The sequence below is a fragment of the Coturnix japonica genome, chromosome 15 (genome assembly GCF_001577835.2).
Source record: "Coturnix japonica isolate 7356 chromosome 15, Coturnix japonica 2.1, whole genome shotgun sequence".
In the NCBI taxonomy this organism is placed as follows: domain Eukaryota; kingdom Metazoa; phylum Chordata; class Aves; order Galliformes; family Phasianidae; genus Coturnix; species Coturnix japonica.
Window position 1 is genome coordinate 10,076,574 of NC_029530.1, and position 17,488 is coordinate 10,094,061.

The 17,488-nt window shown below is 54.1% G+C and overlaps 1 protein-coding gene across 6 annotated transcripts in view; it reads left to right on the forward strand.

Annotated features, from left to right (window-relative positions):
* NOS1 (nitric oxide synthase 1) overlaps positions 1 to 17,488 on the forward strand; it is a 56,716-nt gene that overhangs the window by 6,072 nt on the left and 33,156 nt on the right. For 4 of the 6 annotated variants that reach the window (XM_015878395.2, XM_032447852.1, XM_032447849.1 and 1 more), the window contains exons 1-2: positions 7,137 to 7,390; positions 14,923 to 15,869. In XM_015878395.2, the coding sequence (XP_015733881.1) occupies positions 15,163 to 15,869 (707 nt within the window). In that variant the 5' untranslated portion in view covers positions 7,137 to 7,390; positions 14,923 to 15,162. Of the gene's footprint in view, positions 1 to 7,136; positions 7,391 to 14,922; positions 15,870 to 17,488 lie in introns of those variants that run through there. The other 2 variants (XM_015878394.2, XM_032447850.1) reach the window with 2 other exon arrangements.

Consider the following 17,488-nt stretch of genomic DNA (forward strand, 5'->3'; position numbering starts at 1 on the left):
TTCATCTCTGCAGTAATGAGGTATCAAGGCCACCCCTGGAGCATGGCAGCTGGGAGTGCTGGGCTGCCTGGTGGGGTCTCCAGGCCCCCACCGCTGGCTGGCAGATGTCAGATCAGGGCTGGGCTGTGGGATGGGTGCCTGCAGTGAGCAGCACGGCAGGAACTGCCCGTAGCCTGTAGTGGGTGTGCAATGGAACAAGGCATTGCTGGAAGCACGGCTCAGAGAATTTCTTTGGCTAAAGCTAAACAAGAGTTCATTTAACCCCATAAAAGCTCTTCCAGTGCTATGGGAGTCACTGTCTCATAGGCATAACTACCACATAAAACAGTGTTCTCTGCTCTCCTTCAGTTCTAGGGTGCACAGAGCAGTCCGTGTTGTCCTCCCCATTTGCTGTGAGCTTTTCTACACGGACTGGCTGTAGTTTCTGTGCAAAGAGGTGTGAGATGGAAGCAGTGGGAGCTGGTGGGTGGTGACAGGTGGATGCTCAGCCCCCTGAAATCATAGGGATATCTCCATAAGTGGTGCTGTGTTAATTTACTGCCTTTTCACCACTTCTTGGGGGCAGTGGTGGGAGAAGCAATGAGATCCACGTGTCACTGAAGGCAAACTCATGGCTGTTCTGGTGGTACAATGTAACTTGGTTTCCTCCTTCATCTTCACCTCTAAATTACTCATTCCTAAACGTCTTAAAGACAGAGAGCTAATCCCAGTAACCACACTCCCATACAACATGATGCCAGCCCAGACCTCCACGTAGGCTCCAGAACTGGTGTCAGGAGGACCCCAGCAACCCACACCAGTGTCTCATGATTGTCTCTATGCCATAGAAGCTGCTGGTGGTGGTAAGCAAGTTCTGTGGGTACAGTGGTCAGCAAGTCCTGGCTAATGCTGTAGCAGTATGTGCTTCACTCCACTGTCTTGGGGGTTTTTGTGAGGTTGATGCCCTTGGACCCCTCATGGGACTCAACAACACTGTTGAGTGCAGAGCCAGCAGGATGGGCGAGGCCAAGGCAGGGAAGCACAATGGGGATGTCCCCCATCCTCCCCCTCTTTTTCCTTTGGCCCACTTGCATTTTGGGTACTGTGGGGTCCGGGAGATGTTGCGGGAGCAGAGCCGCAGGCAGCACGGTCGGGAGGTTCAGACACTGGCTAATCCTGTTAGGAAGGCAGTGGTTATTGCAGGGCTTCCAGCGGGACCTGCTAAATGAACCGTAATTCTGTAATGAGATTTCCTTTTCCCGGCCAGACTAAATGTTCTCGGCCACTGGGAATAAGAGGTTGGGGGAAAAAAATCAAAAGGAAAAACGTATCGGGGAGGGGGAAGCCTGTCCAAGGCTGTGTCAGTCTTGGTGGCACTGGGGATGTGCAGAGCTCTCAGATGCGCCTGCTCGTTGCAGACATGGGCTGTTGTGCTGCCCTGTGCTCCTCTGCAGGGGGTTGACAGAACCTGAAGAGCAAGCAAATCCCATCCAAAGTTGTGATATCGCTCTGAATTTCATAGAGGGCCGGAGCCTGTGTGTGAGGCAGCGGAAGGCTGGAAGGGCAGGGGCATGCGAGGAGAAAACATGCTCTGGGAAAACAGTGGGTTCTTTGTGGAGGAGCTGAATGGCAAGAAGTGGTGTCCCAAGTGGGTTTTGTTCTGCCTCATGGCTACAAGGGGAGAGACATCGGGCTCCGTGAGGTCTGGGGCTCCTGCTGGGATCCCTTCCTGCAGAGCTGCAGAGCCAGGAGCAGCTCTACCACTCTTTTCTGTCTTTCCTGATCTCGAGTTTTCTTAGTTGTTTATTATTATTATTATTATTTTCTCCACTTTCTTTCTGATCTTTCTCTTAGAGAATATGGCAGTCTTGTATTTCTAAATGGGAACGCCTGCCAAGCACAGAGCCAGGCTTTCCAGCCATGTAGGTGAGATGGAATGCACCATCTGCAGCCTGTCCTGCACAGAGTGTCCCCCAGCCCCCACCCATGGGCAGCTGAGGAAAGAGACAGCTCTCTGAGCCTTCTCCTCCACTTCTATGTGGTGTAATCTGGACCTTGCCCTTCACATGCCTCCACTCCCCCATTGGTAAGAGGTGAGTTGGAAGATGGGTGATTGTATTCTAGCGTTTTGTAGGGCAGTGCTTCACAGGACCAAGGGGTGCCCTCTGTTGGGCTGTTTTCAGTCTTTTCAGTGTTTTTAACCACAAAACCTTCCTCAGGCCTCAGGCTACAGGAGCTCATGCTCTTTCCAGGCATTCCTTTGGTCCACTTTCGTAAGTAAATGGGGTTCATGGCTCAGCTGCCCAGGGAATGGTGGGGTCACTGTCCCTGGAGGTGCTGAAGGAACATGGAGCTGTGGCACTGAGGGACATGGTCAGTGGACATGGTGGGGTCGGGTTGGTGTTGGTTTGAGGATCTTAGGGGTCTTTTCCAGCCCTAATGATTCCAGGATTCTATGATTCATCCAGCTGTGCTCTTGCACCCCCAGTTTAGCACAGCTGCAGCCTTTTGACCAAATTGAATGGGAGGGTTGAGACATCAAAACAATGAGGTTTTGGTGTGTCACCTGCATTGGGTCCCAGGTGACCTAAATGAGTATCCCCCCTATTAGGGCTGAAATCTATGGGGTGCTGGTCAACTTGGGAGAAGGTAATAAGGGGACATTTCAAGTCAGGGCAGGTCCTACTAGTGCTATGAGATCACCATGGTCATCTCAGTTCTAATACAGCTCACCTACAGGTGACATCAGAGCAACTCTGTGTTTCTCTAATTACCAGAGTTGGCTTTGGAAGCAGTGGACAGAGTCGCTGGGACCCAGTGGCTGCAGGTGAGTGGATTGCTGAGGGACCCAGAAAGCACCAAAAAAACTCTGAATTGCTTTAAATTCCATGGGGGTGGTGAGCTCAGGGTGCCAAATTGGGGCCTTGTGTCAGCATGGCAGCTCTTGTGGGGGAGGGCTGTTGGGATCTGGGTTGGGCTGGGTTCAGGTGGTTCTGTTTCCTCCTTTTCCTGCTCTTGAGGAGAGATTTTGGTGGCAAGAGGAATCATCTTGATTGGAGGTGAAATGTTGTGATCGTGCTGTTCCACATGCAGTTGGCTCCTTTCAGCATTTGATTCTGTCGTGGTTGAACTGGGAGAAGCTGCTTAATACTTCCAAATTACAGCAGCTTTTCAACATCCCATGAAAGTCATTCCAGAAATAAATCCACGTTCCTGGCAGTGCTTCTGCACAAACTTCTCACTGCTCGGTGGTGAGGCCGAGCACTGCCTTTCTTTGGGTTGTAGGGGAGAAATAAAAGGGGGGAAAGCACAGCTCTGTGCCTCCTGTTGTTGCTCCTCTCCCTGCTGGTACGTGCATTTGGGATGGGGCAGCTCCAGTGTGGCTGAGTGGCTTTGGCTGAAGGACACTGATTCACAAGTGTGTGAGCAGTACAAAGTGTGTCCTGGTGCATGCTGTGCTGAAGGTGTAGTTTAGGGCTGAGATGAGCCTTCCTCATCATCACCAGCCCTCCTCGCCATTGCTGTGCCCCTGGGCTATGCAGGTGGAGCAGCCCTACTGCTGCTTTAGGGCCAGGGATGGATGGGCTTCATAGCTCACTCAGCCTCAGTGGATGCCCAACCCATGTTGCTTTATTTCCATGGGTCTGGAGGGTACAACAGCCCCTCTTCACCCACCCCCAGCAGGCACACGAGGGGCTTCAGGAATGGGTAGCAGAATATTTCTGTATCGCTTTCCTTGCAGCTTGTTTTCTGCTAGCAGGGTCTTTTTTGGAAATGAAGAACTCGGCAGCAGCTGTGGCTCAGTTTCGGGCTGGCTTTGTGTTCCTTGTGCTGTGAATGCTCTGCAGATTGAGCTTATCAGCCCTGTCAGCCTGCTGCAGCCCTTCCGCGCTGCCCTGCGCCTGTTTACCCAGCGCTGCTCTGACGCAGGGCCCCTTCCTGCATCTGTCCCACCCACCCTGAGGTCCCACACCGATAACTCTGAGATTAGAGATTTGGGTCTTTTAGAGGCAGCCATGGACCTGCAGCCATGCCTTAATGGTCTCCATTCTGCTTATTTTTGGCTGGTTTTTGAGGTCTCTTCCAACCCAACTCATCCTATGGTTCTATGATGCAGGTCTCACTGATCCTATGGTTTCAGTGCAGCTCTATGCTGCTGAGCACCTTCCCCCAGTTTCCAGCTGCTGACAGCTGCCTCAGATATTTGTGTTTGAAAGTGTTTGCATCTGAATAACCCAGGAGTCACTCCAGCCACATGCGGAGCAAGCGAAGTCTCTGAGCTGGTTTTTCATCTGTTCAAATTAGAGCCTGGATTTACGAGGCGTCCTTGGGCTTTGGTGTGTTTGTAAAGCCTCCAACAAGCCCTTAAAAGGAGGATGAAAACAATCTGGGTTTTGATGGCAAGGTGTGGGGCTGGCGCGGGAGGGGATGCGGTGTGCGACTTGTAGAGGCAGAGCATCACGTTTTGAAGTGAGGAGAAAGAAACACAGAAAGGGAAGACAGACAGGTACAGCTCTGCCCTGTAACAGTGATGAAACATTAATTCATCCCCCTGGAATTTCTTGTTTGTGAGCTGCCATAATTTCATTTCTTTGGTGTCTGTATGAAGCTGGAGTTAGTTTAATGCCAGAAGCCAAATACTCTCCTACTAATATCTCTTTATTAGATTTGGTGTGTGAGTGTGTGTGTGAGAGAGACAGAGCTCCTTATAACCTACTTTATACCATTGGAGGTGGTGTGATGCACTCTAAAAGACTCGATCCAGCCCCGTGACCCGCAATGACACGAGGCTGTAGGCACGAGTTTGACTTTTCCATACCATTTCCAAGCCTTTTTGCCCCACATGTGTCCTAATGCTCACTGAGCCGGGGACTCCCAGGCCCTCAGAGCTGCGGTGCTTGCCAGCAGTGCGGGCTCACTGCCACCCATAGGCAGCTCCAGCACCCGCACCCACTCTGAAGTGGAACACAGACAGAAATCCCAGGATTTGTCCCGAATCACTGCCAGACCCCCATCAGCTGCTGTGTGTGTGTGTGTGCACAGTGACATCGGCTCCTTAAGCTTTGGGTATAAATACGTTCAGCCCTTCCTTTATTCCCGCTGCGGTAATCCCTCCGATGCATTTTGGGCTGCATAGAAATAGCAGCCGGGTTACGGCTGTGTGTGTGTGTGTGAGATCTGCACTGCTGCCTGCCCGGGAATCTCTGAGCACATTCCCCACTATTGGAACCCCCCTGACCCCTGAGGCTTCCAATGCAGGTGGGTGAGGCTGAGGGGAGGGTAGCGAGCCTGGGATGATGGTGGGGGGGGGGAGAAGGAAACTTGGGTGAGTGGAGTGCTGTGTTTATATTTGGCTCCTGCAACGCCGTGAGCATATGGCTGGAGGCAAATGGCACTGAGCTGATTTCATGGCAAGGGGGAGCGTGGGAAGGGGCAGGGGCTGCCCCCCCTGCTAAGAGCTGAGCTGGGTGATCTCCTGCTCATAGTGTTGTCTGCATTTGGGGTGTGGGGTGACTTGTGCAGATGTCTTCCCCGTGGCTCTGGGCTGGATAGGGAAGGGTTACAGGTGTGTAATCCTGGTGGAGAAACCCTGCCCTGAGTGCTCTTTGCTGGAGGGAGGAAGGTGCAAATGTTGTTTGTCACACTGCGACCTTTTCCAGCCCCAGTATCTGGGGGTGGCTGCTGTGATGGAGGCTGTGACTTCCCCCAGTGCAGGACATATGAAGGCCACCAGCTCTTTATGATGCCAGCACTGTGCTATGGGCTTTGTGGGCGAAGCCTCAGCCAGCACAGAAGTGAGCGCCGCTCTGCTGAGCGTTACGCAGGGCAGCGTCCTGGGAGGAGGATGATGATGGTCATCCTGGTGACACATAGAGCACAGCTTGGCTTCTTCCTAGTGGGTCCTGTGTGGATGTTAGTGGGGTAAGTGGGCAGGACAACCACAGCTGGGAGTCCCTCTGTCTGGAGCCCTGCACCCATTGCTCTGCTCCCTGGTTTTGCTTCTCCAGCAGAGTAGGTGGTGGGATCTCACGTCGTGGGAAGAAGTTCTTGGGCTGCCCAGCTGAAGGTGACAACATTTGGCCCGTGACCATGTCACGAAGCCTTTCTTTGCCTGCATACCCCCACCCCATGCAGCTCACCCCTCCGTGGGGCAGGCTTCCCTGCCCGATGGAGCACAGCAGATGTCATTTGGAAGCTTGCTATTAAATCAGTCCTCCTGCATCTAAATAGGCGTAATTATGTTTTCATTAGCCCCAGACAGTGCATTACAGCTTGATGTATGAGTAGTGTGAGGAGCAGGGGGGTGTAGCCCCAAAAGTGCTGCTGCCATCCTCCCCCATTTGCCAGCTCTGCGAGAGTCCCTGTTCAGTGGGGAGGATCAGGGCTGCTCGCTTTGCCATCCCTGAGGGAAGTTTTGTCATTTAGTCACCCGCTGTGCCATGGTTTATCCATGAGCATCCCAAGCACTGGACAGCCGTGGCTATGTGCTGGGCTGCAGTTGTGTTTCCATGCTCCAGGGGAGCTGCCCTTGTGTTCTGGGAGGGGGCTGCATGCAGGTGAGCTCCTGCCGGAGAGCCCAGTGGGGTTTATATAATATTATATATCTATAATTATGTGTTTGTTGTTGCCATGGGAATGAGCACAATTGCAAAGCCTGGATACTGATGTCAAGCCTGGGTCTCTACTGGGCCTTTTTGGGGGCAGGGGCAGGTCGGAAGGGGAAATGGAGAGAGGAGGAGCCCCTTCCCTGCGCTCTCCCCTGTGTGCAGCCCCAGCACAGTGCCCAGCTCTTTGCTGGAGACAGTGGGGAACACTGGTGCCACCTGCCCTGGGCTCGGGGTGCTGGGATGAGCCTGGGAGCGAGGCTGTTTGCTAGCAGGGAAAAAGGGAACCCCATTGTCTCATTTCCCCCCACACAGCAGCTTGATGCAGGGAGAGGGCTGCAGCTCTCTGGGGGTGTGGGGCTGAGCCCCTCTGCCCCAGGGTGTGCTGTGGATGGCTGCAGGGCATGGAGTGGGGCTTTCCAGCAACAAGTGCAGGCTGGGGGGAGAGGGGGATGAGGGGTCTCTCGGCTCTTTAACTGATGAGGGAGCTGAGGAGGGGGTGATGCTCATCAGTAAGGGGAGGGGGGGAAAAGCCAGGCTGGAAATGAGGTTATATAAAAGATGTATGATTTGGAGAGCGGAGTGTCTCCTAATGAGGGCTGCACCGGCTCGCTCCACACCCATAAAAACCCGGGTTGGACGTCAAAGCGGATTCGTTTCGGTGATGCTGGGATAAAGGGGCGCAGCGAGCAGTGCTCCCTCCCTGCAGCCCCGCACAGCCCCGCGCTCGTCCCTCCGCAGCTGCCGGGAGCGAAGCGATGCTCCGGGCACGGATGAGGACGGGGACGGCTCAGCTCCGCTGCATGGTAGGTGGTGGGATCGTGTATGTGTGTGTGTGGGGGGGAAAAGCCCCCAACCCCGCACCGCTTATCGGGGAAACTTTGCGGTGCCGGAGCCCCGCGGCACCCCGCAGCCATCGCTATGTCCCCACTGCGCTCCCTTGTACCCCGGGGGGGTCCGCTGCAAACTTCATTCTCCAGGTCCCCCCCGTGACGCCCCCGGGAATGGGGGGCTGATGCAGCTGCAAGGAGAGCGCAGCTCTTATCTCCCTCCCCCGCAACTCTTTGCAGTAAGTTTGTAAGGGGCGAGCGGGATAGCGATTTGGTGGGGTGGGGGGAGGCACAGGCAGGGGGAAAGGGCAGTTTGCTGGGGGGGTAAGGGGCAGTTTACCAGGAGCAGGCGGACGGTGTGCGTGGGAAGGGCAAGGGGCCAGTTTGGCTGGAAAAGGCGGGCAGTGTGCCCGGGACGGGCGGCAATTTGCCCGAAGAGGGGGCGGGAGGGGGGCAAATGCAATTAGTCCGGCAGCGGCTGGGGCTGGGACGGGGGGATGGGAGGGGGCTGATTGCCGTGGGGTGGGATTTGGGATGAGCGGGGTCCCGGGGTGGGATGTAGGTTTCCGGGCGGCACGCTGCAGGTCATCGGGAGGTTGGGGTGGAGGAGGAGGGGGAAGATACACCGGGTCCTGGGGGGTGTGTGGGTTCCTGGGGGGGGATGTATGTTCCGGGGGGGCGCGGGGTCACACCCGGACCCAGACGGCTGCGGGCGCTGTCCAGGGTGCTGAACGCTCTCCCGACCGCACCCTCTGCCCCCACCCCAGCACTGAGCGGGGCTCGAGGCTGCGGGAGATGCCCCCCCTCCAAGCAGTGCTGCTCCTCCTGCCCCACGCGTGTCCCCTCTGTCTCCTGGGCAGTGGGATGGGAAGGGAGTGAGATCCAGTTAGGAGAGGGTCACACCAGTGCCAGCCCGTAGTGAAGCCCTGAGACTCAAGGCTGGCTCCTGCCCCCCACAAGGACAGTCTGAACCTGGTCCCTTGTTTGTCCCCACCTGGGCACGACAGACCTCGGTAGTCCCCTCTGCAGCACAGCCAGGAGCTGTGGTGTAGGGAACGCAGGAGCCGAACCCAGCTGGCTCTGCCTGTGCTCCCGCTCTCGGCTTTCTTTGCACTCAGCAGCTGGGGTGGTGGAAAGCTTTTGATGGAAAGCTTTGAGTTTTATCTGGCCAAAAATGAAAAGAACCTCTGTGCGTGCACATCTAGAGCCCCTGGTGCTGGGGTGGGCGTTGGTGGGTATCGCTCCCCAGTGCCAGCCCTGCAGGGCATTTCCCTGCTCAGTTCCACAGCCCAGGTGCAGACATTTTCTTCCAACGCTTTCAAGTTACGACTGTCATGAGGAAATTCTGGCAGGCAACTTGACAATTATCTGCTGAGTCCCTGAGGAACTGATCCGCCTCTCACTGATATAGAGGGGAAGTGTCTCCTTCCTTCTGGTGGGAGGTTTGTGGGATTGCAGGGCTGGGGACCCACTGCTGTGCGTGCCGGCTGCTTCTCTACCTCCCTCTTCTCTGTGTCCCCCGCTGCTGGGGCTCGAGATACAGGACACGGATGGAGAGTTGTGGGGAGGGTTCGTGGTGGGGGCATACGAAATAGCACTCTGCTGTAGACGTCCAGCTGCACACCCTCACTATTCCTTTCCAGCTAAAGGTTTCCAGCAGGGAAGTCTTATTTTGAAGAGTTTGATTTTGTGTCAGCGATTTCTTCCTCTGTTTCCTTCCAGCTTTTCTCACCCAGAATATTTTTCTTAGAGATGCCACCAGCAGCCTACCGCTCTGTGGCTTTTGAATGTGCCCATGTTCGCAAACAAATGCCTGGTGCAGAGCCTCTCCAGAAGCAGCCATGGTTTGGGGCACTGTTGTACTAATGAGACATCTGCGCCTGGAGCGGCGTTATGCTCCCCTGTGAGCAGCACTGAGCTCTCATGCCCTTTGCTTTCCACCCGTTCCCTCTTCCAGTGATTGTGAGCTCCAGAGAGGCCATCTTAGGCAGGGGCATCACTGCCTCGTGCCTGGGGCTGAGCCTTCTGACAGGGGCCCTTGGGGGGTGTTGTGACCCTCATGGTTTTGTTTCCCCCCACCCCTCCCAGCTGCTTGCCTCGCGTATGTTGTGTTTTGTGTTTCTGTAGTGAGTCTGTACAAAAGGCTCAGGAAATCTGCCAGATTGCCCAAATCAGCGCCTGAAAACAACTATATATAGTAACCGATAAGTCACATGAGCTCGGCACGCATAGATTAGCATTTACCTTTCCTGAGTAACGAGGGTATTGTCTGATACTTGTTGATACCATCAGTTTTGACTAAAGAAAGACAACCCCAATAGAAAGGGACCGGCTCTGACAGAGAACAAATGAGAGTGAAAAGCCCTTGCTCTGCTCCCGCTGCTCTGATTGTATCTGTGTATTAAGTGAAATCTATAGACGTGATCCGATCTCTTGTACGTCTCCAAAAATAAACACATTGTGTCCTGAGGAGAGAAGGAGATGTAAGCCACTGTCTGTGACTGGAGCTGGATGAAAGCACGTTTGCTTCCATCTGCTTCTCCCACAGGAGCCCCGCTGGGCTGTGTGATGCCGGAGCCCAAGCCCTGCATGGCAGCTGCAGTGTGAGGTAAACCAGCACCCACCCGCAGCACCCGGAGCTCTGGGTATGGCCATGGGGACCAGCAACATGCTGTATAGATATATAGCTTCAAAACCCATATGCTATCGGTATGTCGATCCATATGCAGAGCGTGGAAGCCTGCAAGCGCTGCATGTGTGTAGATAAAACTGGAGGTATTTATGCTAATACAACTCTTTCTATAGCCCCTCTTTTACATGACAATTCCGAAATGCTTTATGAGATCCCACAGTACCCTTCTAGGGCAGGCTTGTCTTAATCCCATTTTGCAGACTTTCGGGCTTATGCTTTCAGACATGCTGAAAGCACACAGCCCATCCTTGCCGTTAGAGTCATGAAATCTGGCTGTTTTCTGAGCAGAACTCGCCCTTCATCCCCCAGTCCTCCAAGCTGTGGCTCAGCTGAGGGTGCTGGTCCCATTGGGGTGCTTCTGCCATAAGCAGCACAGGGCTGTCCCATCAGGTAGGGGAGATGAAGGCAGCATCTGCAGTACAAAGCTGGAAGCTGTGAAATCTACATCCTCCCCACCCCAGTCGTTCCCAAATCAGAACCAGAGCCCTCCGTGGGACAAAGGATGGGTCCCAGGAGAGCATTGCTGCTGCTGTCAGTGCTATGGCAACACATGCTGATGGAAAACCCAAGGGATGGCGCAACCAGGAGCTCAGAGCCTGATATTTCCCAGAGGTTTGTAAATAGTGGCACAAAACACTCCTGGTGCCAGGTGGTGACAATGAGGTGAGTTCCCACTCAGTGTCCTGAAGGGGCTGCACCCAGCACTGCTCCTATTGATGCCGCTGATGGCTCGGGAGTTGTTGCAGCCTGAGCCAACCTGCTGTGACTTCAGATTCTCTTTTTCTTTTATTCCAAATGGAGCCACGACTCCTTTCTCGTGCTGGGACTGGGTTTCAGCGCCATCCATCACGCAGCATTTTCTCATTTATTTCCCATCTACCTATTTTGTCATTTAGGACAAAGCGTTGTTGTGTTAACACGGCTCTCATTTGTCACATCGGTGTTGCTGGTGTAACTCCAGTCCTCTCGGCAAATTGATTGTGGTGAAATTTATGCTTTGCAGATGGGCCAAGCCCTAATAAGAACATCAGTTTGTGACGGGGTTAGTGGCGGAACTGACTGTTTTATCTAACCTCTGTTTCAGTGCACACTGCAGGCCCCGAGAAAATATGGTAGGAAACAGTAAAACAGAAACAGCAGCCATGCTATGGAAATATGGTCAGCCTTGAACTCCAAATTAAAACAAAGCTGGGTTTCTGTCTAAAAAAGAAGAGATGTTGTGATTTTGTACAAGAGTTGTCTTGGCAACATTGGAACTGATCACCTTGCTGCCTGCCCAGTGTGGGGGCACCAGGTGGGGCAGGGTGCAGGTAAATCACAGTGAGGGCTCTGATGGGTCACGGGGATATTTTGGTGGCACTGAGGTGACCAGGACATGGAGCATGTGGGGTGCACAGACTGGACCAGACTTCCTTTGGCTGTCTAATTTCCTATAGGGGGATGGTTTGGGTGAATGCCAAAGGCAGTGGTTGTGTAAATATGTGGGTTAAAGGGACTTGGGGCTGCCCAAAGGCTGAGGGGCTTCAGCTCAGATATATGGTGACAAGCAAACACATAAATATTTGCCTTCCTTAAAACAAAGCCCTGCAGCTGCGTTCTGCCATAGGGCTCTTGTATGAGTGGCAAAACAATTCCATGATTCAATTCACACCTGGTGTAAATTGGGTTTGTCGGGGAGGTGCAGCAGATGCGGTGTCCCAGGTCACAGCAGTAGGGATGGGATGGAGGATGGGTGTGGAGCTCGGCAGCAGCTGCGTGTGGACATCAGCAAGGCTGGAGGGAGATGGATGGATGGAGCTATCCCAGCATGGAAAGGCCGTGCACACAGGTATGATGTGGTCTGAGCATGCAGAAGGGCTGGCATGAGCGAGCTGCCTGCCAGTGAATCACTTTAATGCTCCATTTTCAGATGCACAAACACGCCGGTTTACAGTAACTGTGCATATGTTGCATCCCATTGCTCCTCATCAGAGTCACTGACGCTCCACGGGTTGTAAAAATTAAACGGGCATAAATCCATCAGCCCTGGGGTTCTGCGTTGAGTGGCATAAATCCCACGAAAACTAATTAAATAAGACAATGGTGTCCATTTAAAGCTGGCACGTAGAAATGTGAGCCATTACCACAGTGATGATTTGTGAGAGACAAGGCTTGAAATCGCATTGTGAGGGCAGGGGCATGCAGGGTGCCCACGCCAGAGGCTCTGGGTCCATGCCGGGTCTGTTCAGCCCATGGGCTGAGGCTGTGATGGGCGATGGATTGTGTTTAGGGCAGGAGATTTATTTCCTCTCTGCTTTGCTTTTTAAATCAAATCATCAATTAAGGCATGTGCTGGAGTTCGTTGCTTGGAATGTGATATGGTGGCTCAGAATGTTTTTCTCTGTTGGCTTGCATAAGACTTTTGAGGCCCTGGAGTGTGTCCAGTGAAGGGCAGAGGAGCTGTGCAGGGTCTGGAGCACACGTCTTATGGGGAGCAGATGAGGAAGCTGGGATGGCTCAGTCTGGAGAAGAGGAGACTCAGAGGAGACATTATTGCTCTCTGCAATTCCTGAAAAGAGGCTGTGGTGAGGTGGAGGTCGGTGCACTCCCAGGTAGCAGCAATAGAATGAGAGAGAATGGCATTAAGCTGTGCCAAAGGAGGGTCAGGTTGAGTATTAGTAACCATTTCTTCTCCAAAAGAGTGGTGATGCAGTGGCTCGGGCTATCCAAGCAGTGCTGGGATTCACCATCCCTGTAGGTGTTTAAGGAATGCAGAGATGTGTTGCTGACACTGTCAGTGGGCACTGTGGGGTTGGGCTGCAGTTGGACGTGGGGATCCAAGAGCTCTTTTCCTACCTTAACAATTCCACAACTTGTTCCTTACGTGTCTGTGAAGCAACACCATGTCCCTAAACCCACCATAGGGGTATATGTGCTGCGCCCATTCTTGCACTGGTTAATGCCCACAAAATAAGGCACAGCCACACAGGTGGATGTTGAGACTGGAGGGAGTTAATGCTTTGATAACACTGATGAGGTGCTGAATGCTTGTAGCTCTGCAGGGCTTGCTGCCTTCTGGGAATTCAGGTTGGCATCCTCTGGTTTATGCTTCAGAAGGGGTAGGAAACTGAGGCAGACTCAGATTGCCCAGCTGGAGATGTGTAATGGGGGCACACAGCGCCAGCCCCCCTCCAGGCCGAAATATGTTTCCATGCAAGTAGAGCTCAGTGACACCACTCACTGTGCTGATTTGAAGGACCGAGACGGCAGCTCTGAATGCCCGACCTGACACACCTGCTGCTGCTGCTGGCTGCATAAATCAGGCTGCTAATGGTGCTTGGAGGCAGCACCGAGCCCGGCAACACGCACCACCAGCACAGCATTTCCCTGAGACATTGCATGGAGTTGGTGCTATGAGGCTCATCTAAATCATGCCCCATGGTGGAAAAGCAGCACTGAGTACAGAGGGTGGCACACGCTGGGGGCCATGGGGTTTTCTCCTTGCAGAAAGGAAGGTGAATGCAGAGCTAGGCTTGTTTTGAGCACGTTGCATGGGGTCTGTATGCACTGTTGCAGTGGTGACTAACACTGGGGCTGACCCCGTGGCAGAGAGGCTGGCGGTCCTGCATTGAGTGCTGCTCACACAGCTCTCAGAGCCGTTTATTCCTACATCGTGTTGGAAATGAGTCCTGCATGACTCAGACTTGCCCGGGATTTGGGGTCGTGTTGACCTCCTCAGTGTTGGAGATGTAGAGCTGGGGATGTGGAGATGGGATGGAGAAGGAAGGAGTTGGTCCTTTGGGCACAGCTGGTGATGCTGAAGGTGCAAACATCCCCGTTGCGATGCCTCTGGGTGGCCAGGTCTGCCACATCAGTGCGTTCAGTCTGCAGACCTAGTGCCCTCCGTTTCCTCCCCAAAATTCAGACTTAGCAAGAAACACCGTTTACATCTCAGCTGGCTGCTGAACGCCACAGTACAGCTCCGGAGAGAAACATCTCCAGGGCACCTCAGAAATGACAGAGGAACACAGAGCGTGTTTGGGAGCTGCTGGTAGCAGTGTGAGTGCACAGCCCCATCAGCAGCCAATGACCCGTGGGCACTGTGCAGTCTTGCCCAGATGCACAGGGTCCCAGGAGCTGGGGTTGGCTTGCCACCAGCGCAGGCAGCTTGTGGGGAACTGCTGGGCTCAGGGGAGCCCTGCTTTGTACCCCAGTGCTGCAGAGTATGGGGAGAGGAGGAGCTGAGCTGCGATCCCATCAGGCAGGCTTAAAAGCACCTGTCAGTGCAAATAGCTCAGTGAGAACTTGGATAAGAGGAGCTGACTGTCCTTTCCTACCACCTCACTTTGCTACTGGCTGTTGCTCTCCCTCTTGATGCATTGAAGCATCAAGGGCTCAGTGGGAAGGTGCCTATGGGCCAGACTGTGCCCTAGGCAGGGGTGTGTGGATCCCCCTTCCCCTGACCCATCTCATGCACTGGGTTGGAGACACTCAGCAAAACATAGGTGGATGTCCAGCATAACCCTGTGGAGCTCAACGCTGCTCTGCTTTGTGAACGGCGTGTTCAGGCATTTCTGCTCCTGGAGAAGGGAGGGCAAGGTGTGAGCAGGGTTTTCCTGCAGCCCTTCCAGGTCCCCTCTCTGCCTTTCCATCCCCTGCTGAGCAGACAGTGAGAATTGCTCTGCGGGAGAGTGAGGGAAAGTGAACATGGGGCCGCAAGAGGCTGCAGCCTGGAGGCTGGTATCTGCAGGGCTGGGCTGCTCTATGTGGGCATCTGTGGCCCTTTCTATCTACCCCACATCACTTCTTCCTCTCTCTTTGTTGTCTTCTCCACTAGATAAAGCAGCTGCTGGTCTGCTCACAGCCTGAGTAGCTCACGGGATGCTCTGCTGGACCCGGTGCTGAACTGATGCCTGATGCCTGCTGAGCGATGCCCCCGCTGCCCCTCACCCTGCTGACACCTGCTGCGAGGATGCTGCAGATGGAGCCCCGAGGTGTGCTGCAGTGAGACAAAGTGCTCGTCGCCCCATCATACCCTGGTTCTCAGCATCCAGCTCCCAGCCCACAGGTGGCTGCCATGGAGGAGAACGCCTTCAGCGTGCAGCAGCTGCAGCCCAACGTCATCTCAGTGAGGCTGTTCAAGCGTAAGGTGGGGGGCCTGGGCTTCCTGGTGAAGGAGCGCGTCAGCAAGCCACCCGTCATCGTCTCCGACCTGATCCGGGGAGGGGCTGCTGAGCAGAGCGGCCTCGTGCAGGCTGGGGACATCATTCTAGCTGTCAATGGGCGGCCCTTGGTGGACACCAGCTATGAGAGCGCGCTAGAGATCCTGAGGAGCATCGCCTCCGAGACCTACGTGGTGCTCATCCTGCGCGGCCCCGAGGGTTTCACCACTCACCTGGAGACCACCTTTGCAGGCGACGGGACACCCAAAACCATCCGCGTCACCCGGCCCCTCTGCCCTGCACCCAGAGCTGTTGAGTTGTCCAACCCCAACCTCCACGGCCAGGAGCTGCCCGCGGCCATGGGTTCTCTCTGGACCAGGGAGACGGGGCGGGATGTGGAGCCTGTGGTCCACGTCAACGGGTTGGTCACCAGCCCCAAAGGACAGGATGGCAACAAGGGGAAGGACAGTGCCTGCAGCCACCTCTGTCTCAACGGTGGAGTGGAAGACAACGAGCTTCTCAAGGAGATCGAGCCTGTCCTGGACCTTCTGAAGAGTAAGGACGGTGGTGGAGATGTGCCCTGCAAGGTAGAGACAAGGGATATAGAAGTCCAGGTGGACTGGTAGGTCCCTGCATACATTTCTTTACCTTGGGTGCGACGCGCTGGTTTTTGGTGGTGGAGGTGCTGGTGGGTGGCTCTCCTTAAATCATTCTACAATGTAGCAGGATGGGGATGGAATGTGGGGAAAAAGGGGAAGCTGTTGTGAGGGGAAGATGAAAAGGATGGAAAATTTGGAGCAGGTGGCAGAAGAAAGGGAGATGCAGGAGACGGGGAGGCTTAGGAAATAAATAGAGCGTTGTGCTTGGAGCACATCAGAGTGCTCCAAGAGCGTTTCTCTGCTGGGACAGATGCAGTGTAGCAGCAAAGCCCTGGGGGGTATGGAACAGCCCCAACCCCACGTCCCCAGCCCAGCAGCCGTATCTCCACCAAGGAAATTCTGCTCTGGTTGAGGGAAACAAAAAATGTGTGTTGTTTTTTTTTTTTCTTTCTCTGAAGAATCTCTTCTACACTTGAAGAGATTAAACTGAAGCACTCTAAATTCACTGAAATTGAAGGACCTCAAACCAACAAAAATATTAACAAAGTGGGTACTTCACCAAAGCTCAACTCCTTCGCCTTCCAATACCCTTTAAAAATCTATATAAGTGGTTTGGAGTTGAAAATCCACTTTTCAATCGAAATTAGACTTCAATCTTCCGCCTGATGAGAAGTTGCAGCCCTGCTCCTGCAGCAGGATGGGAGAAACAAGGCGGGGGGATGTGCTAGGGGGGATTTGTTGGGAGCTCTGCAGGAACTCTGCACCCACTGTTGCAGATGGATCCCCTCCTCTGCTCAGTCTCGGAGCTTGGCATGGGGAAGGGCTCCTGCAGGGAGAGTTTTCTTGGTCCGGAGATGTGCAGAAAGGGACTGATGGGGAGCAGAAAGATGTGTTGGTCGATGCCAAAGAAATGCCCAAAACTAAGCAAGCCTTGATGGATTGATGATACTGCAGGCTGGGGCTTCTCCAGGCTGGGGGGACTGAGCAGAGCTGGCATTAATCAAAACAGCAACAGGGCTCTAACTAATTATCAGGAGGGTGCAAACCCTTGCCCAAGGTTGAGCTCCAGACCCACAGCCTGGACCCCTTGGCCATCAATCCAGGTCTTGAGCCCCACCCTGTTCCATCTCCATCTTTGCCTGGTGCTGACCTTCACTGCCTGCAGTGTTTGTCAGAGCTGCTCGGGCTGCAGAGCTCTGACAGCTTTCCCAGGGCACGGAGGGGCAGCGTGGGGCTGAGGTTATCCGTGAGCAGCAGAACGTTTCCTGCTCAAGGTGGGCTTTGCTGAAAGTGATGTGGATTACACCTGATGCTGTGGGATATCGGTATTGCTTCTTACAAGAAAGATGGGAAGTCTGTATAGAGGAAAAAAATAATCATTTCACCCCCCCAACCCCTGCAGACAGGGACTGTGCCCCTGTGGCGATCCATCCTTAGCTCCTTGCCTGTTTTGAGGTGCCCCATGGACATGGTGCATGCTCATGGGATGAGCCACGGCCAGGGCTGAACATCCGCTCCGTGGCTGGAGCTGTCTGCCATGAGGTCAGTCATAAATCAGTGTGGAAGTGGGGAGCAAGGTATGATGAGAGCTGGCATTTCTGCCACGAGGCTCACCGTGGGCTAGACAATAAAAATAGAGTTT